At 38.5% G+C, this 20,730-nt stretch overlaps 3 protein-coding genes across 3 annotated transcripts in view; 1 reads left to right on the forward strand and 2 right to left on the reverse strand.

Moving 5' to 3' along the window:
- Window positions 1-20,730, reverse strand: part of PDE6H (phosphodiesterase 6H) — a 179,171-nt gene that overhangs the window by 86,764 nt on the left and 71,677 nt on the right. The gene's annotated exons all lie outside the window — the stretch shown is intronic.
- CUNH12orf60 (chromosome unknown C12orf60 homolog) overlaps window positions 1-20,730 on the reverse strand; it is a 129,551-nt gene that overhangs the window by 37,123 nt on the left and 71,698 nt on the right. The gene's annotated exons all lie outside the window — the stretch shown is intronic.
- Window positions 15,679-19,025, forward strand: MGP (matrix Gla protein). Its single transcript, XM_040488839.1, has 4 exons — window positions 15,679-15,832; window positions 17,284-17,316; window positions 18,169-18,244; window positions 18,646-19,025. Exons 1-4 carry the CDS (start codon window positions 15,772-15,774, stop codon window positions 18,785-18,787), a joined length of 312 nt encoding a protein of 103 aa, XP_040344773.1. The 5' UTR covers window positions 15,679-15,771; the 3' UTR covers window positions 18,788-19,025.

Below are 20,730 nucleotides of genomic sequence, written 5' to 3' on the forward strand. Positions count from 1 at the left end.
AAAAAAAAGCTATGAACCAATTAAAAAAAAAAAGAAGAAGAATGTTTGCTGTGAGTTTTTGGCATATAACTACCAATTTAACGAATTTCCAATATATCCCTAATTTGGTAAGATATATGTAATTATATGTAAATTACATCATGTTTATATTTATAAATACATAAATACAAAATCAGTATAAAAATATATATAAAATCAAAAGCTATACATCACCAGCTGCTTTTTCTGCATCAGTTGAGATAATTACACACTTCTTGTCTTTGGATCTGTTACTATGGTGAATAACATTGATTTATGTTCTAATGTTAAAAATGCTTGCATTCCTGGTACAAACTTACGTGATCAGTATGTAGACTTTTTAATATTTTTAAGACTGTGTTAACTAATATTTTATTTTAGATTCTAGTATCCACATTCATAAAATAGACCTACAATTTTGTTTTCTTCTGCAGTTTTTAATTTGGTTTTATAATGAAGAACTCACTCATAAAACAAACTATATATCTTTAACACTCTTAAAATTTGGCAGAACAACTTGTATAAGATAGAAACTATTTCTCAAAGGATGTGTATGTCTGAACTAAAAAGCCATCTGGGCAGGGGGTATTTTGGAGGGGAGATATTTGGTTGCCATTTTCATTTCTTAGATGTTTAATAGTCTGTTCAAATTTTCTATTTCTTCTCGTGCCAGTTTTGGGTTTTCTACTTTTGTGTTTGCAGAGATATTTCTCTTATTTATCTTTCAAACAATAAGCTTGGATAAATACCTCCTATATTACATTTTGCTCTATATTTTATCGATTTCTTATTGTATACTTATTGTTTTGTTCCTTCTTTTCTTGGGTTTTTCTCTTGCTCTTTTTTCTCATTTTCCAACTCAGACTGCATGCTTAGCTCACTTGTTTTCAGCCTCTTTTTTTTTTTTCTGATTAATGCCTGTAAAGCTATGTATTTCCCTCTCGGCACCAATTTGATTGGCTCTCACAAAACTTGATATATAGTGTTATTATTATTCAGATCTAAGCATTTCTTTATTTCCTTTAATCCTTTATTTCATTTTTTCCTAAAGATTATTTGATAATATATTTTTAATTTCCAAACGTTTGACTTTTTTTAGCTGTCATTTTGATATTAAATTCTAAATTTACTGGATTATAATCAGAAAATGTAGTCTATATAATGTTGGTACTTTGGAACTATTGAAGCTTCCTTTGTGTCATGAAGTATAATATTTTTCAGAATAGGATAGAAAAACAAGTATTCTTTGGTGAGCAGTTTCTGAGTTTCAAAGAAAGGTGTATGTGTTAAATATCCAGTTTTAGAATTTGTTTATCCCTGAAATTCTGTAACTTATTGCTTGATCTTGTCCTACGTTGCCAGGTTGAGTGTGCATGCAGTGAAATGTTAGGCGTGCTCATGTTCATGATGGTTATGTTTTTCTTTTCTACTGGTGTTTTTTTTTTTTTCCAGTATAGAACATACTCCAGTGTCCTTTATGATATTTTTTTCTCAACTTCTATTTTGTCATACATTAAGAGTGATACCCCACTTTCTCTTGGTTCAGATTTGCTTGAAATAATTTTTCCATTCTTTTATTTAAAATCTCTCTGTATCTTTTGTCTTAAATGTCTCCCGTAAGGACTACATAATATTAGACTTCTTTTGAAAAATCTAGTTCAATAGTCTGTATTTTAATTGGTGAGCTTGACTCATTTACATTAACTAAAATTACCATTATATTAGGATTAGTTCCTACAGTATAATTTTTTATACAACTGATAAAAGATTTTCTCTCAGTATTTATAATTATTTGTTTATATATCTTCCTACCCCTCTAATTGCTTGAGAAAAGATATGAATTTTAATTCATACAGTATCTAGATAGAGTAGGCAGTTTATAAGCATTTGTAGAATAAATGAGCAAATGAATGAATTATCATTATTGTGCTTAAAAACTGCTCTGTCACTATGTTAACTTGTTTTATGTATTATAATTATAACATGCTTTCTACTTGCCAGGCCATGTGCCATGTGTTACATTACAATACAGATAGGAGTTGAACATAATCTTCACTCTTTAAATATCTATAATCTAATATACTGTAATTTAGTACAAATGGTATATGCACAAACATATAAACATGGACACATAGAATCGTTCTAATCAGGTAAAGCCCAAGGCATGTAAGCCCATGGTATTGGTTTCGTTTAGACAAGTCAGTGGAGAGTTCTAAGCCTTCATTTTCCCATAAGAACTTTATAAAGATAAATTAAGGGCACCTGGGTGGCTGAGTTGAGCGTCTGGCTCTTGCTTTCAGCTCAGGTCATTATCCCAGGGTTGTGGGATCAAGCTCCATGTCAGGCCCTATGAGGGGTATTGAGCCTGCTTGAGATTCTTTCTCTCTTTCTGCTCCTCTCCCCTACTCTCTCTCTCTCTTTCTCTCAAATAAATAAGAATTTTAAAAAATAATAAATAAATAAAATTATATTCCTTATATGAAGATAATATTTTAGGCTATATTTTGCGTTTTGTAGGCATATGTGAATTTTATCATAGATTTGTTCAGTTGTTTGTCTGCCTTTTACTCCTGGTCCTCTTTAAAGAATAATAAGAACTGTCTCTTTATTATGCATGTATTTTTTTTCAATTTTGGTACACACTGTTAGTGAATTTTTAAACATAATTTAAGGCCTATGTTTCCACAAAACATAAATTAAGGCCTTAAAACATAGCTTAAATAATAGGCTCCATGCCTTGACCTGCATAAATTTATTTCGAGGGTCACTGACATGTTTCAGTATCTTTTCCTTTCTTGTTCTTTTCTTTCGGGACAATTAAAATGCCTTAGGGCTCTTCAACTGCTCTGTGTTTGAATAATTAATCTTACACCATATGGAAACCATTCCTACAAGTAAGCCTTGTGAAATCTACTCGGCAGCCTACGTTGTTGCTTTCGTTTAGGGCAACAGAGAAATTCGCCAGCAAGAAGAGCAGTGAGTTTGCTTTTTTTAAAATGTATCTTTGAGCCTCCACAGGAAAAATGCGGCCAGATAAACTGTGCGTGACCCTGGAAGGGGTGAGTCCAGGTACGAAGCACAATATGAAGGCCGAATGTGGCGGCTGAGAAAACCAAGTCAAAGTTGCCAGACTTGCTAAGGTCAAAGGCCTCCAGCTGTTCCGGGAACATTTTTACTTTTGTGCCATTGTCCATTGGATTTATTGCTGGCACAAAAATATTAAGTATGTTACAAACTGCTTTTCTGGAGAGTCCACAATATAGAGAATAGCCAATCTCTGTATCAAAGTTTCTTCTCGTTTCCAAGAATCTTTGGCTTCAAAACACAAATCCCCACAAATCCTCCAGCTCTGGTTGCTGACCTTGTAAGAAAGTTCATATGTTACAGTCATCTGAAAATGGGAAGAAAGTGCTGAGATTCATTCCAATAAATACAGCACAGCTTCTGGGAAGAGGGAAAATGGTTCAGCTATTCAGTAAATGTTTAGTGAATATAAAAATTTTGCAAATTGAGGTAGATGAGAAGCTTTTGGATTGCCCTACCCTATTTTTAGAATTAACTTTCTGTATATTAATTATGAATAAGCCAGTCATCTTTTTCCTTTTCAAATTAAAAATTGGGCTTTGTTTCAAGCTATTTGGCATATATACGGTTACTATGAGAAGATACCAGAGATATTTAACTCAATATGTGAACTCAGCAAGAGAATCCTTTCTTCTTTCAGAAAGAAAGATTTCAATCTCCCTGGAAATGATAATTTCCTAGCTAATGAGCTAGAATCTGGCAGATAAATGTGCCTAGAGACCGGTGATTTTACCATCAACAGCTGGGGAGAAGGTAAGTAGCAAGATAGAGAACAAAAATGCCTGTAAACTCAAAAAGGAAGAAGATATGTAGTGGTAAAGAAATAAAAGACTATTAAGGGAGCGTTTAATGGGAAAAAAAATAACCCACTTGGAGGCTAACTTAAGTAATATGTCATGAAGTCAGTAATTTTTGAGATAAGCTTCAAAAAATGCCCAAGGTTGTTATAGACAGAGGCAGAAAAACAGAAAAAGAGAGTAAACAATAAAAGGAGCAAAGGTTGAGGGACGTCTTAGGAACAAGTTGCTCATTTTGGCTAGAGTATTGGTTATATGCAGGGAAATAGTGAGAGAAAAGAATGAAAAAGACAACCAGGAGTAGAGGTTTAATGACTTCTACATTTAATGACTAACCACTATATCACAAGCACTGTGTATTTTATAAGGATTATCTCAATAAATCTTTACAACAATTTATGTAACAATTGTTATCCGTCAAATGCTACAGTGAGAAAATGACTTATCCACAGTCACATAGTTAGTTTGAAATAACAACAATAGTTACTTTCATGGTATATTAACTATATGACAGCACTATGCCCGCTACATGTGCTCATGCATTATTTAATTTAATCCTCATTACAACTGCACAGGCTACTTTGCATTATCACTGCCATTTTTTTTTTTTTTTTTTAAGATAAAGAAAATGAGAATCAGGGAAATGGCAGAGATCACAAAGTGACAGACCAGAACTCACGTTCTGTCCCATTGACTCCAAAACCTGTGCTCTTTTCCACTGTTTTCTGTCACCAGAGAACCGGGGACACATGTGAAAGGGCTATTGGCTTAATTCAAGCAGTGGGCAGCTACTGTTGTATGTTTTAAAGATGAATCAGATCCAGAGGCTAACCTCAAAGACCTCAAAGTCTGGAGGAGGAGCAAGACAGATGAGTATTCATGCCGAACCCTCATCATTACTAATCCACATTCCAGCCCATATCCATTTCACCTGCCCTTCTATTGCTCTTGCAAAACAACACAAAACTACATTACATCTTGTTTTCTTCAGTTTATCTTCCTTTCCTTTGGATCCCATTCTTATACCCATTCATTTATCTCCTACCAAAAAACCAGAGGAAGAACTCCCTCAACAGAATAAAAGTCGCTTTCCAAATTCTATAAGGACAGGAAATAAATAATCTAAGATTAGGAGGAAGACAGGAAACACAGAATGATCAACTGGAAGGAACAGAGTCTGGGTGAGGCCACCCGGATTCAGATAAGCCCTGGTTATGGGACTGCTTAAGTGAACGCCGGCAGGCAGGGCCGAATTAAGTCTCCACGGGTCATCCTGACACACATTTCACAGCGTTATTTTCCAAAATGGTTCTATTGGGGAGAATTCGGATGTGGAAACAATCTTATTATACAACCCATTTGCTTTGTAGCTTGATCAGCAGAGACATGTTCTGCACCCTACGCTCCCTAATACTAACCTGAAATTTTTTCCTTTGTGTCCTGTCTAAAGATCCTTTTTCTGAATTTCGTCCTGTTTCCAGGATTGGCAATGACCAGATGAGGAAACAAAGGAGAGAAATTGCAGAATTACGCATCTCCTCCATGAGATTTTTCCCTCACTGACCAAACACTGGCTGAAAAAAATCTTTTTTTTTTTTTTTTTGTCCCAAAGATTTCAAAGCATATCCACATCTCATGCAAATGTACGAAGACATTTGACTGCCCTGGGAAACAACAGCTGCCTGGGCCCTACTGGCAGACAGTGATTTGAATGGAACATTTGTAAGACATCTTGCTAGCGGCTTTCAGGCCTAAGCGTTGCCATCCAAACACCAGTCAGTCCTGGAAGCACCACTCCCAAAACAGCATTAAGAACAGAGTGTTCCCTCAAACACTGGATTAGAGAATAATTTTCTATCTTGTTGATCCACTTCAAGGATGAAATAATCTAGCAGCACAAACTTGTACAAGTCTATTCCAACTAGTGCTTGAAAAGAAAATTGAGTTCTCGGATCAAAAGTCACGTAGGCATTACATGGCAGCGTAAGAATTAAACTGAGCTCTGCCAGCTCCCAATTTGGTTCCCATTGGAGGACACCTTGCTGATTCAGTCGCTTCCACTTTTTCCATTCTCTCCTCTGCTTTGGCCATCTATTCCTCCACTACTGGGGAAAATCCTAAGTAACACTAAACCAATGAAGTTAACCCGATCTTATTGAAATCATATTTATTGAATGTGTGTATTCCATGGCATTACATGCCAGCCATTACTCAAGGAGCTCTAAATTTATTGTGTTTTTTTTTTTAATATTTATTGTCTTATTTAATCCGTCCAACAGTCCTTTGGGGCAGGTTTTATAATGCTTATATGTGGCACTGAGGAACGCGAGGCTCAGGAATTTAAATAATTTGTCGAATGTCACACAAAGAATAAACAGCAGAGCCAGAATTTAAATCCAGGCCTTTTTTTGTTTTGTTTTGTTTTTAGTTTTACTAAAACTAAATTTGTATAATTTGTATAATTAACAAATAAAAATTGTATACATTTGAGATGAATGTGATGGTTCGATATGCAAACTGTGAAATGATTACCACAATCAAGTTAATTAACATATCCATCACCTCCCATAGTTATCTTTTTTTTTTTTTAGTGCAGTGAGAACACTTAAGAGCTACTCTCTTAGCAAATTTCAAGTATACAGTACAGTATTGTTAACTATATTTACCATGCTGCACATTAGATCTGTAAAACTTACTTATCTTGTAACTAAAGTTTGTACACTTTGACCAACATCTTCCCATTTCCTACCCCTGGCCCTTGGCAACTACTGATTCCATTCTCTGTTTCTGGAATTTTGACTTTTTTAGGTTCCATATGTAAGACAGATCATACAGGATTTGTTTCTCTGTGTCCGGCTTATTTCACTTCGTATAACATCCTCCAGGTTCATTAACGTTGTCACAAACGGTTTTATGGCTGAATAATGCTCCATTGTGTGTATACAATATTTTCTTTCTCCATTTATCTGTCAACACTTAGGTTGTTTCCGTAGACTTTCTTATTCCAAAAAGCACATCCCTCAGCCAGAAGAGCTATTTACTTCTTACAGGGCCTTTCTTTAGAGTCCAATCTATTTAATGGGATGGTTGTTTGTCTGAGGGAATACCAAAAGTATGGAGGGAATACCAAAAAGGAATGAAGATGAGAAATGTTCACGTCCCCAACTTGTTTGTTTTGTCCGAGAGAGCAATGCAAGAGCAGGTGAAAATGTTCTGCAGTGCAAAAGAATTTGCTAGACTTGTTCCATGCAGCTAGCTACTAGATTTTCCTAAAGTTTCCTAGTCAATCTGTTTCCTAAAGTTAAAACCACTTTAAGAATGATTTAAATTCTCATTTAAGTGAAGTACCTTTGGATTATACAAGATCCATCCAGATATCTGTCTCTAATTGAAGGATTTCAAAAAGCATATTTTCATTTCTCATGTCACCTTTAAAAGTTGCCAACTAATTTTGAGGGGTGCCTGGATGGCTCAGTCGGTTCAGCATCCGACTCTTGATTTTGGCTCAGGTCATGATCTTCCAGTCCGAGAGTTTCAGCACCACGTCAGAATTTATATAGATATTTTATATAGATATTTTCCCATGACTAAAGAGTATTCTTTAGTGGAGAGACTATTTGCAGATATTCCCAGGAGTGACAACAAAGGGATTAGAGAGACAGTGATATGACTGGCAGTGTTTTCAGACTATATAGGAATCTTGTGAAATTGGCAGGGTGGTATAACGTGGGCAACAGAAGCCACAGGCAAAACAAGATCTTGTATTCCACCTGCCCTCAGGAGGGTAAGAGAAGCCTGACCTTGCCCTCCAGAGACAGAAGTAGTCTCATGGTTTAGTCATTCTTTCATCTATCCAACCAGCCATCCGACCATCAATCCATTTAACAAATGTACTGAGCATCTTCCATGTGCCAATTCTAAACTGGAAATATAATGGAGAAAAATACAGAGATGGACCCTAGCCTCATGAATCAAGGGTGACATTAGGTCCCAAATTTAAGTAGTGGTTCCTCTTCTTTAAAAATTTGTTTGGGCGGCCAACCGGCCCTAGAAAAGTCTAAGTGGTATGCTTTCTCGTTGGACAAAGTTTTTATTAGCGCTTGGGAGCATCGTTATTTGCAGAACATTGCATAAAGCACTGACGACAAGCTCAAAGAATTCTGAATTCAGGGAGAGAATGGAGGAGAGGGAAAATGGTCAGATCTGCCAGAAGCTCTTCAGAAAACTATTTGCTGGAGGACATGCCAAGAGAGTTACCCTTTTCTATAGTATTTCTGTGACTAAAATAATGGCATAGTAATAAAATTAATGTATTTCTCACCAATTCTACTTCCTCTGTCCGCCCTTGCTTATTCGTCCTCTCTTTTTCAGACTAAGTATTTTGTCTCTTTGAGGAATTTTCCTGGCTCCAGTCAGACTTTTTTTTTTTCTGTTCCATGAGATTCAGCTTTATTTACAGAATGTTGGTTTTATGAGTTCATAGTATTATTTTACTGGCAGCGCTAATATCCTTGGTCTTGCCAGTAAAGGAAAAAGGCAAAGGGGAGAAGAATTAGGCAGCACCAGCCCTGAAAATGTAAACAGAAATCACTTTCTAGGACAACAAAGGGCAACGAAATGAGAGACAGAAACCTAGCCAGCTTCACAGCACAGTGCTGACCTCTTCGTTCTGTTCGTTTAAGGGAAGATCCTTGAACGGATTCTACATCTCAGATTCCTTAACTGCCATAGCTTCCTGACCACTGAATCCCTGTCTCTTCTTAATTTGTCTTAGCTGAACTAAGTGAAAATAAATGCTTGTCAAACTCAGACATGGGAGGGGCATCTAGGGAACCATGTACAGAAATGTCTGGGGAAAGGCAAAGAAGCCTGGATATTAAATACACTGGGCTTCTGGTTGGGGACAGCTGTCTTCCCATATAGATCATCTCCTCTACCCTTTTCCTTTCCATTAAAACTTCAATATTTCAATAAGATAGCAGATGTGAAGTAATAATCATGTAACTATCCAAGTAATATTATCATGTATCATATAGGTATGATAATCAGTTTTTATTCATTATGTTAGTTACTTTTCATAATTATCCTATAAACTGAATGTAATTATCCACATGTTATATATGAGAAAATTAGGGCTCAAAGAGGTTATGTATTTTATGTATATTTTATCCAATGTCATACAGTAACTTCATGGCAGAGGGTTATTTGATTTCATAGAAACACAGGGCTATTTGATCTCAAAGAATATGACTTAACTGCTGATACAACCATGCAATATTCCCCAAGGTTCTGACACCTGCTTAAGGAATTCTGTGGTCGCATGTACAGGGATGCATGAGTCTAAAGTCTCAGAAATAAAGATAAAATTATAAAAAGATATACATATTTAAAATGCTGATTTCTTCAATGTCTTTTGAAATTTAACAATAAGAATGAAAGATTTGCGTATCACCACTTACACCTGGATAGTTAAATGGCTCACAAAATCAGAGAAAGGGATGAATTTGGTATTGGAACCCAAATACCCCATGTCTCTGTTCAGGACTCTGCACACTAAATTGTCTATCCAAAGAAGCTCTAACTCAAATATGCTGCTTTCCAAAACCTTTCAGCTTACTTTAGAAATCACCAAGTCTATGAACACTCATGTTTGCTGACTGTCATCTGACATTTACTCTGGTTTGGTAGAAGAATACAGGTTCTGCAATGACGGCAAAGTCAATTTCTACGGTTACTTCCACCCCAAGCAAAACTGGAAATCAAGGTTCAGTTTACAACCTGCTCCTTCAACTCAGAGCAAAATAGAGAACAGCTTCTATGTCTCCTGTCTTGGCAGGACATGAGGTTAGGAAAGTTTGGCCATTTGCTCATCAGACTCCAGTTGCTGCTTCAGAATGAGGTGTGAAGGAAAAGTCTGGCAAATTTCTCCCACAGCACCAGTGGCCTTAGCTGGAGGGGAAGGAATCCCCTTAGATCTCTTCTACTGGCATCCCACATTCTGGTTCATCCTTGTATTCACCTTTCATTATTCCAACTCTAAAATGCTCCTTCCTATATTCAGGAAGTTTACAACAGCAAGCAATGGACCCAAATAATCTGTAGGAGTTGAAGGAGATTTGGTGCCTCACATGAAGAGGAGCCTTGCAGGTAGGACTGGTGAGCTGGGATGTAAGGGGGAATGAGCCGATGTCTCTATGAAGGAGGTGGAAACAAAGTACTTGTGTAGTCAACATCTGTCAAGACATGAAGGGAAGGGAGAGGATGATGGCTTTGCTCATCAAATCGTAGTACACAGGAACTTGAGAGCACAGTCACAAGTTGTGAGAAATAGTTTGAAGGAAGATAGAATACTAGTTTTAAACAACAGCAAATGATTTAACAGAAATTTAGTAAGCATAATAACAAGAATATTAGCTATTAATTTTAAAAAGAGCTGGCAACTTTTAAAGCCTTTTTTTTTTTTAGTTTATTTTATTCATTTTGAGTGGGTTGGGGGAAGAGGCAGAGAGAGAGAATCCCAAGCAGGCTCCGCACTAATAGAAAAACGTCTTTCATAATTATCTAAAATCCAGATACAAGCTGGAGCTTCATGTAGTCTAGTCTTTACAAGATATTTCAATGAAGAAAATACAAGCTAGCAACCAACGTTCATTAAAAACTATTTTAAGGGGTGCCTGGGTGGCTCAGTCAGTTAGGATTTCGGCTCTTGATTTCAGCTCAGGTCATGATCTCACAGTTCTCATCAGATGGAGCCCCAAGTCAGGGCTCTCAGCACAGAGTCTGCTTGGGATTCTCTCCCTCCCTCTCTCTGCCCCTCCCCCTGCTTGCACTCATGCTCTCTCTCTCAAAATAAATAAACATTTTTAAGAAACCCAATTTTAACATTTTCTGGTAATTCTCAATCTTTTAAAATCTCAAACAATCTTATTCATAACCAAAGCAGCTCTTGTTTGTCCTTCCCGATGTCTCACTTTTAATTTTTTTTAATGTTTTTATTTATTTTTGAGACAGACAGAGTATGAGCAGGGGAGGGGCAGAGAGAGAGGGAGACACAGAATCCGAAGCAGGCTCCCGGCTCTGAGCTGTCAGCACAGAGCCCAATGCAGGGCTCGAACTCACAGACCATGAGATCATGACCCGAGCTGAAGCCGGATGCTCAACAGACTGAGCCACCCAGGCACCCCTCTGATGTCTCACTTGTAATGTCTCACATCTTACAGCTGCCTCAAAGCTCTTCTCTCTGTGACTCAGCCTCTATCTAAAACTCTCCTACAAGGCTCTTCTTATTTCTCTCCTTCCACTTTTTTCTACCTCCATTTTTTCTCTCCCTCTCTTCTTTCCAATGAATCAATCTTGACCCTTTCCAATACAAAGCCCCCATTGAGTTCTCCATTGAGTTAGCCCAATCCTCTTCATAAAAACACATAACTGGAGTTGGCACATACAAAATTATCTTTGAGACAGGGAGTGGAATGGGAGAAGAGAAAAAAGAAGGGCTCTGAATTCTCGCACATGCTATTAATTTTTACAAATTATATAAAAATGGTACTTAGCATAGGAGAACCCATAAGTAAATGGAAAACAGTAGACAGGGAAGATGAGTGACTGGTGAGAGACCTTTTCCAACAGAAAGTGTTAGCCTTGCAAAGAGCAAGAAGATAAGGAAAAATGCTTACAAATTTAGAAATCCAGTGGAAGCAGTGATGAAAAAAACTTGTGGGGAAGGGGTGAAGCTTAAATTGGAAAGAGAAGTGTAAGATTTTCACATTTGGATTCAGAGGTGTAAAAATAAATAATTGTGATGTCAGAAGGCTGACAGAGCACAGTTGGAATCTGGCCAGAAAAGACCAAGCTAATGTGCATTACAAAGCACGTGTTTGTACAAGTGCACCAAGAAGCATAAAATACCTAGGAATAAATCTAACCAAAGATGTAAAAGATCTGTATGCTGAAAACTATAGAAAGTTTATGAAGGAAATTGAAGAAGATATAAAGAAATGGAAAAGCATTCCGTGCTCATGGATTGGAAGAATAAATATTGTCAAAATGTCAATACTACCCAAAGCTATCTACACATTCAATGCAATCCCAATCAAAATTGCACCAGCATTCTTCTCGAAACTAGAACAAGCAACCCTAAAATTCATATGGAACCACAAAAGGCCCCGAATAGCCAAAGTAATTTTGAAGAAGAACAGCAAAGCAGGAGGCATCACAATCCCAGACTTTAGCCTCTACTACAAAGCTGTCATCATCAAGACAGCATGGTATTGGCACAAAAACAGACACATAGACCAATGGAATAGAATAGAAACCCCAGAACTAGACCCACAAACGTATGGCCAACTAATCTTTGACAAAGCAGGAAAGAACATCCAATGGAAACAAGACAGTCTCTTTAACAAATGGTACTGGACAGCAACATGCAGAAGATTGAAACTAGACCACTTTCTCACACCATTCACAAAAATAAACTCAAAATAGATAAAGGACCTGAATGTGAGACAGGAAACCATCAAAACCCTAGAGGAGAAAGCAGGAAAAGACCTCTCTGATCTCAGCCATAGCAATTTCTTACTTGACACATCCCCAAAGGCAAGGGAATTAAAAGCAAAAATGAACTACTGGGACCTTATGAAGATAAAAAGCTTCTGCACAGCAAAGGAAACAACCAACAAAACTAAAAGGCAACCAACAGAATGGGAAAAGATATTTGCAAATGACATATCGGACAAAGGGCTAGTATCCAAAATCTTAAAGAGCTCACCAAACTCCACACCCAAAAAACAAATAACCCAGTGAAGAAATGGGCAGAAAACATGAATAGACACTTCTCTAAAGAAGACATCTGGATGGCCAACAGGCACATGAAAAGATGCTCAACGTCGCTCCTCATCAGGGAAATACAAATCAAAACCACACTCAGATATCACCTCACGCCAGTCAGAGTGGCCAAAATGAACAAATCAGGAGACTATAGATGCTGGAGAGGATGTGGAGAAACGGGAACCCTCTTGCACTGGTGGTGGGAATGCAAATTGGTGCAGCCACTCTGGAAAGCAGTGTGGAGGTTCCTCAAAAAATTAAAAATAGACCTACCCTATGACCCAGCAATAGCACTGCTAGGAATTTAGCCAAGGGATACAGGAGTACTGATGCATAGGGGCACTTGTACCCCAATGTTCATAGCAGCACTCTCAACAATAGCCAAATTATGGAAAGAACCTAAATGTCCATCAACTGATGAATGGATAAAGAAATTGTGGTTTATATACACAATGGAGTACTGTGTGGCAATGAGAAAGAATGAAATATGGCCCTTTGTAGCAACATGGATGGAACTGGAGAGTGTTATGCTAAGTGAAATAAGCCATACAGAGAAAGACAGAAACCCTATGGTTTCACCCTTATGTGGATCCTGAGAAACTTAACAGAAACCCATGGGGGAGGGGAAGGAAAAAAAAAAAAAGGTTAGAGTGGAAGAGAGCCAAAGCATAAGAGACTCTTAAAAACTGAGAGCAAACTGAGGGTTGATGGGGGGGGGGAGGGAGGGGAGGGGGGGGTGATGGGTATGAGGAGGGCACCTTTGGGGATGAGCACTGGGTGTTGTATGGAAACCAGTTTGACAATAAACTTTATATATTGAAAAAAAAACAAAGCACGTGTTTGTAGCTGGAAAAGAGAGAATTCTCTTTAATTCTGAAGATAGGGTGGAGAGGAGGTGGAGTGTCCTACTCATTTTAGAGAAGCAACATTGGAACTAAACTTGCTTCATATCAGGTAAATTGGGAGTTAGTAACTGAGTTGAGTACATATAAAATGCTACATGAATAGGCCACGGCTAGTTTGTTTTCCCCAAACAAGCAATGCAGTAAATGAAGTAAATGCAATGTAGTAAACTAGCTTTTGCAAATATAACAATTTGGATGATTTCTCTTGTAAAAAGGGCACTGAAGCCAACCCTGAGAGCAAGTTTGTGATTTCAACCTTTTTTTTTAAGTTTATGTATTTATTTTGAGAGAGAGAGAGACACAGAGAGAGCACACAAGTGGGGGGGGGGGAGGGGGGGAGAGAGAGAGAGGGAGAGAGAAGAATCCCAAGCAGTCTCTGCACTGTCACACAGAGCCCGATACAGGGCTCAAACTCATGAGCCATGAGATCATGACCTGAGCCAAAACCAAGAGTGCTTAACCAACTGAGCCACCCAGGCTCCCTGCAAGTTTGTAATTTAAAGAGGGAAACAACCACCAATCTTGTGACCAGAAATCATGATGGGTTTACTTTACCAGGGATAAGCATACAGGGATAAGACGTCTCCTTTTGAAGTCTTCTTTAAGATTTTATCACAAAGAATATGCCTCTTAATAGGAATAAATCTGGAGGGAAAGCCTGAATTTTATTGGTCCTTCACAACTCATGAATCCTTCAGATTATAAGGGTTCTGAACTATTTCCTTTAACAGGGAATCCTAAAAGCTCTTCAGCGGGGGGAGGTTGGGAAGGAAATCCGTTCCAATAAGACTAAAAGAATGAGGCTCCACCTAACTGTCCATCACTGCTCCTTGAAAGAAACTATTATTGAAAACTATACCACCCGCTCTCATTCCCAACCCTTTTGCTGTTCGAGCCCGAGTCAGAGTTCCTGCAGCTTCAGCTCATCTACAATCTGCTGCTCTGTGACTCAAGTCTACCTGTCTGCCAAGAGGACTCGGGTACCAGGCAGCAGAGACACATCTTGATAGAAGAGTTTTCTAAATTTCCAAGAAGAAGAAGAAAAAAAAAGCTCTGCCTCCAGGATAACCAGAGACACCAAATTACAGTCTGTCTCCTATAAAAAAAGAAAAGAAACAGCATTTCTGCTACTGAAGGTATAGTGGAAGTGTGAGTTTGTGAGAATCTATGTTTGAGGATACATGACAGCTAAAGAGCAAAGCGAATATACAAGAAGCTATTATTTACCTCCTTAGGGACGTGTCTTTTTTGTCTCTAGATCCCCCAGAGCACCTAGCACAGTAACCAGCCTCTCACCTATCACTCACGAAGAGTATTGGATTAGTTCATTATCAAGACACTGCCTTCAGAAAATAAGAGATGAGTACCCTTTTATCCTCACTGCACTTTAGATCAGTGATATCCAGCCTAAGAGAGCCTCAGGGCACAGGTTAGGACTCAAGTCACAAAACTGGATGGGCAAGTTAACGATGGGGCCAAGGGAGGAAACAGAACCCATGGCATCACTGGGCATCTCTGCTGTGCTGAGGGCTTGGAAGAATGAAAAAAGTTGCGTATCACCGGACACATGCCAAGTGATCCAGAATTGACAGCCCAACCTTCCTGGGAAAGTAAGTCTGTATGAGAACCAGTTTATGAAGTGGAGTCCTTTGCCCTCAGAACCTCTCGTCCATCCATCAGGGGAGTGAGCAGAACACTGCAGCTCTGTCTTCAAACCAGACTGCACTCAGGGCCAGGAGAGTAGATCAGAGAAGGAATCAGAAAGGCAAACACGTGTTTGTGGCAACTCCCTTCTCTGTGGAACTTTGCCCAGATCTGGCCCCAAATATAGGGTGGCCACAACTTCTGTCTCAGGGCAGCATCCTGCTACTACAGCACAGTCAGGTCCAGGAGTGAGGGAAAACTGCCCACCCAGAGTAGATAATATCTGGAAGGAATGAATATTTGGGAAAAGTCCCAGTGTTAGTTTAGGGCCAACCAGTCTCCACCTTCTCTGGCCCCCTCCCACTGGTTCCTCCCATTTCAGCTGCTCTAGTTCTTATAAAAACTCCACAGCCTTTCACGGACAGCCTGCAGGAGCCTCTCTCCCCTCTGCTGCTGCGCAAGCCAGTGAGACCAACCCACAGGACCACAGAGACACCATGAAGAGCCTGCTCCTTCTCTCCATTCTGGCTGCCTTGGCAGTGGCAGTTCTGTGCTATGGTGAGAAACCTTTCTTCTGCCATGCTTCTGGTGTTTCTTTCCTGTCTCTGATTTCAGTTTACTTCCATTTTTTCCTCCCCCTCCTCCTCTTCTTCCCCCTTTCTCTGATATAATCTTAAAGTATCGTTAACTTAACATTTCCCAAGCCCTGTGGACACTGATTCATTCCATCAAGTGTTTTTTTTTACATACTAAATATCCAGACTTTCGTATGCAACTTGACAGGCATGTCCTGTCTCTGGTAAGTCACTATTCACCTAGACACTTCACTGTTTCAGAAAGAAGATATGAAATTCCCAGCCCCTGAGTTCTCATGTTTAGGGATGTTTACTTCTACGTTGGGAACTGTTGGTTAAAGGTATTAGTTAAATCACTCACCTTTAAGAAAATCAGTTTTCACATGAAGTGTTAAGTATAGCTCTCTCTGCAGGGACAAGACAATCTCCTAAACTTACTACATTTCTTCAGTGAATTGATCTAAAAACGAAGTTTTACATTTAAAGAACCTCAGAGAAAAATAGACGGTATAATTTCTATTGTCCAAAGATAAATTTCACCTGGTTTCTCTATGTTGTTAATTTTATCTGTGTCTGATCAAAGCTCATGAAAGAAAATCCAAAGCAAGATTATTTTTGATCAGTCTTACGCTCCAGTTATCTGGATATCTTAGATGTTCTTAAACCTAAATCATACTAATAACCATCTGTATTTCTTCTCACTCTTGAAATTATTCACATGGTTTCTGTATCAGAGGATTTGGTATTTTCATCTCCTTTTTAATTTTTTACATAAAACCACTTGCTTACGAATATAAACCTCTTATTGCCAAATTTACCTGCAGCTCATGGGAGAGCAGTGGAAAGAAGAAAACGTTTGCCTTGGCATCGTCTCAGTTCTTTCTCTGAACTGGCATCACGCCCAGTGTGAGTTGTCCTCTGGAGCCAGTGGTTTTGTGGCTGCCAAGTTAACACAGGTCCTTAAGAGGCTTTAGGAACCTCTTAAAAACCTGTCTTGGTAAAGCCCAACTGACCATCTCCCCAGTCTGCCTGGAGGACGTTGGCTATTTTCTGGACCCTTGTGTCCCTTTCTCAACCCTGCTCTTAGCCAGGTCCCAAATTAATCAGAGAAGATGCCTCTCTGGAGATTTGTGTGCAACATCGAAATTATCGTATTTCACTAGCCTGAGGACCTCATAGCCCTTGAGAAATTTCAGTCAAGGCCGTGACGACTAGCTCCTTCAACATCAGCAGATCTGAAGTGTAGAGATAATTACACCAAGGACAGAGCTAGAGACACAACGTGCAAATCCAAAATGCCTGAAATTTGTAATAACCACACTGCTAAATATATTCTTCACATCTTTTTGACTCTTTTCTCTCCTTCCTTCCCCAAATGCAGACCATTGTCATGTCTGATAAATAACAGTCAAATGAATTTTTTTTTTATTCCAGAATCTCATGAAAGCATGGAATCCTATGAAATTTGTAAGTGAATATTTGACTTCCTTATTTAAATCTCATGTATTAAAGAATCTCTCTCCCTAGTCTTAAATAGACAAAATGATAATACATTGAGGTAATATAGGGAAGAGAAAGAGGGTCTCTTTTGGAAAACTACGTTTAAAAATCTAATGACCGTAAAAATCGCCAGACGAGCAATTTTTTTAAGCTTGAAATAGCATAATATGGCCTTGAAAGTGCATTCGACAGAATAGGAGCCATAAAATCTCACTTGGAAATTTTAAGTTGGCACCACATCAACCACACAGATGGAAAACAAGGAGTAACAACAAATGGCAGAGTAAGGAATTAGAGGCCTAGTCAGCTGGGAAACCGCAGTCATCAGCATTACATTGAATGTTACTGAATATCTGGACTTTCAAAGACTGAGTGTGGGAAGAAGTAACGTAACACTCTCGTTTTCAGTTTTTCACTATTTTCATAACATTGACACTGTCCATTTCCAGTAATCAAAAGTCATGCTTTACAAGCACGTCCCTCCTCAGGACAGAGAGAATTTCCCCTCACAGGAATTAAAAACACACCGAATAGGAACACCAAAATTGAAAACGGCAAAATGATTTCCCAAAGGGGAAATAAACAAACAGAAATTACTGTGGCCTATGTAATAAGTCTCTAAAATACATACACTGCTTTCCTTTGATCAGGCAGTTTATGAAATTGGCTTTATCTTTCCCCTTGACTTTTGTAGATCTCTAGTTACATGGAATGCATGAATTAATGAGTTTTCAAATATATATGTGTCAGGGACTATTCATGGAAATATTTTCAACTACTGTTTCCCTAAAACTATAATTATCTTTTTTTTCTTTTAAGATCCCTTCACTAACAGGAGAAATGCTAATACTTTTATATCCCCGCAACAGAGATGGAGAGCTAAAGCCCATGAAAGGTGGGTAACAAAACTTGATGGAAAGAGGTAATTTTTCCCAACGATCGGAATGGAATGAGAAACTTTTTTTTTAATCGTATATATTAGTTCTAATTGTGCCCCCTAAATCAAAGAATTTAAAAACAGTATACAGAAAACAACTGAATTTCAATAAGACTAGTTTATGAAAGACCCAGAAAGCAGAGGGAGGGAGAAGGAAAAGGAGGACAGAAAGAAAATTTCTATTTTTATTAAAAAAAAAAAAAAAATTACTCCTGTTCCACCTTTCCTCCCTGTTAAGTATCTCTTAATATTGGGGTGTGTCTCCTATATTTTCTCATTCTTTCTTCCCCCTTTTCCTTTTTAAAAAAAATTTCTATTATGTTCTCATTTGGGGCCTCTTTTTTCCCCCCACTTTCTAGGATTAGAGAAAGGACCAAGCCCACCTATGAGATCAATCGGGAAGCCTGTGATGACTTCAAGCTTTGCGAACGCTATGCCATGGTTTATGGATACAATGCTGCCTACAATCGCTATTTCCCACAGCGCCGAGGGGGCAAATGAGATTGGAAAAAGTCTCTTTCTTTCCAGAGCCTGGTGCCTGGTTTTGTATTCCTTTGCAGTAGCATCACTGAACTATATAAACACATACAAACTGCTTATTTCTTAAACGTTCTTGTCTGGCTGCAGCCCTCCTCCCTGCCCCCAGATTGATAAGCAATGAAAGCGAAGCATAGTGAAAGTCAAGAAGGACTTAAGATGTGTAATTATTACAAAATAAACTGCTGGTTGGATACTTTCATTTTGCGAGTCTGATTTCTTCCGGCAAAATGCTGAGATATTTAAATCATGGCCCACCTAACCCAGAATATGAGATTCTGTTAATCATGTTCTGGTGTTGATTAGAAACATAACTGCATAGAAAGAATGAAACTTAGAAGGCATAAGTCACCCAGCCATAATTTGTCTAAACTCTACCTTGGGACTGGTGAATGATTGCTTCTTAGTATTTCCAGGGTTTTCAAACATTATAGATAATCATATGATTTTCCTGCTCCCAAACTTTTTAAGTTTTATTTATTTAAGTAGTCTCTATACCCAGTGTGGGGCTCAAACTCACAACCCTGAGATCAAGAGTCACATGCTCCTCTGACTGGGCCAGACAGGCGACTCTGCTCCCAAACTTTAAACGGTCCTAAATCCTTCCTGTGTGGATTCCAGGTTCTATCTTGGCTCATCACCCTCATCATAATTTCCTGAGTGTTATCATTTCTTAAGATGTCACAGCTTTGACTTTTACTTAGGCCAAGAAAATGTTTGCTTTCACAATCACCAGAGATTTTTTAACAATTCAATCATGGAATTTTGGAGCCAGACAATACGCTATAACTCACTTAAGCCTGGTTTGTCAATGAGAAAATGAGACTCCAGAGTCTCCCGCTTGGTAGTTAGAGACAGAGCCCAGGACTTCTCAATCCCTGTTCAGAACTTTCTCTTCTTTGCCATGAGAACCATTTCATGCCCACCTTTATCATCTATTCCTTTTGGTAGGCCCACTGCCTTCATGTCTTTAGTGGATGATCTTTCTAATCCTTCCAAATCCAGCACAAAACCCAAGCACTTTAGGAAATCAGTAATGATTAAATCCACCCACTTCCTATCACACCACTCGAGCCAGTGTCTAGCCCTTGAGGAATATATGTAAAGAGTCAAGTACAATAACATTATTCAATTCGTTTAAAAATTTTTAATGTTTATTTATTTTTAAGAGAGAGAGAGAGAGAGAGAGCACAAACTGAGAAGGGACAGAGAGACAGGGAGATACAGAATTTGAAGCAGGCTCCAGGCTCTGAGCTGTCAGCACAGAACCCGACACAGGGCTCAAACTCATGACCCGTGAGATCATGACCTAGCCAAAGTTGGACACCTAACCGACTGAGCCACCCAGGAGCCCCTATTCAATTCATGTTTTGATCAAAATTTCTTTTTATGTATATTTTCTTGGCTAACGTTATGGTAAGAAACTGTAATTTCTTTTCTCTCTACAGACTTGGTACTAAGTTCTGTTCATAAAGGGTTTTCAATGAAAGCTGTATAAACACAGACTGACTAGTCATGCCTGGGAGGGATCCCCCAATTTTGAAACTGTTACATTCATCATAATAATGTGCGTTATATAATTTAAACCATCATCATATAAATGTAACGACGACTGTTTTATCATTTTCTAAGCTATTATGCATGTGATAACTCATTGGGTCTTACAATAGCCCAGAAGATGAGTAGTATTTATTAGATGGTAAAATTGAGACTCAGAACGGTAACTTTCTGAAAACGTAGTGAATGCCTTGGTGTATTACTCAAGCTGAGATATGCCCCTGGCCACCAGATATATTGATAGCTGATGGTTCCCAGCCAAGGATTTGAGTACAATTCCCTACAGATCTCTAGAGCTCTCTCTTCTGTGCATCTCTCTCCTCTCTGGTACTCTTCTCTGTGATCACTAG

This window comes from Herpailurus yagouaroundi, unplaced genomic scaffold (assembly GCF_014898765.1).
Source record: "Herpailurus yagouaroundi ecotype Mexico unplaced genomic scaffold, PumYag 166, whole genome shotgun sequence".
NCBI lineage: Eukaryota > Metazoa > Chordata > Mammalia > Carnivora > Felidae > Herpailurus > Herpailurus yagouaroundi.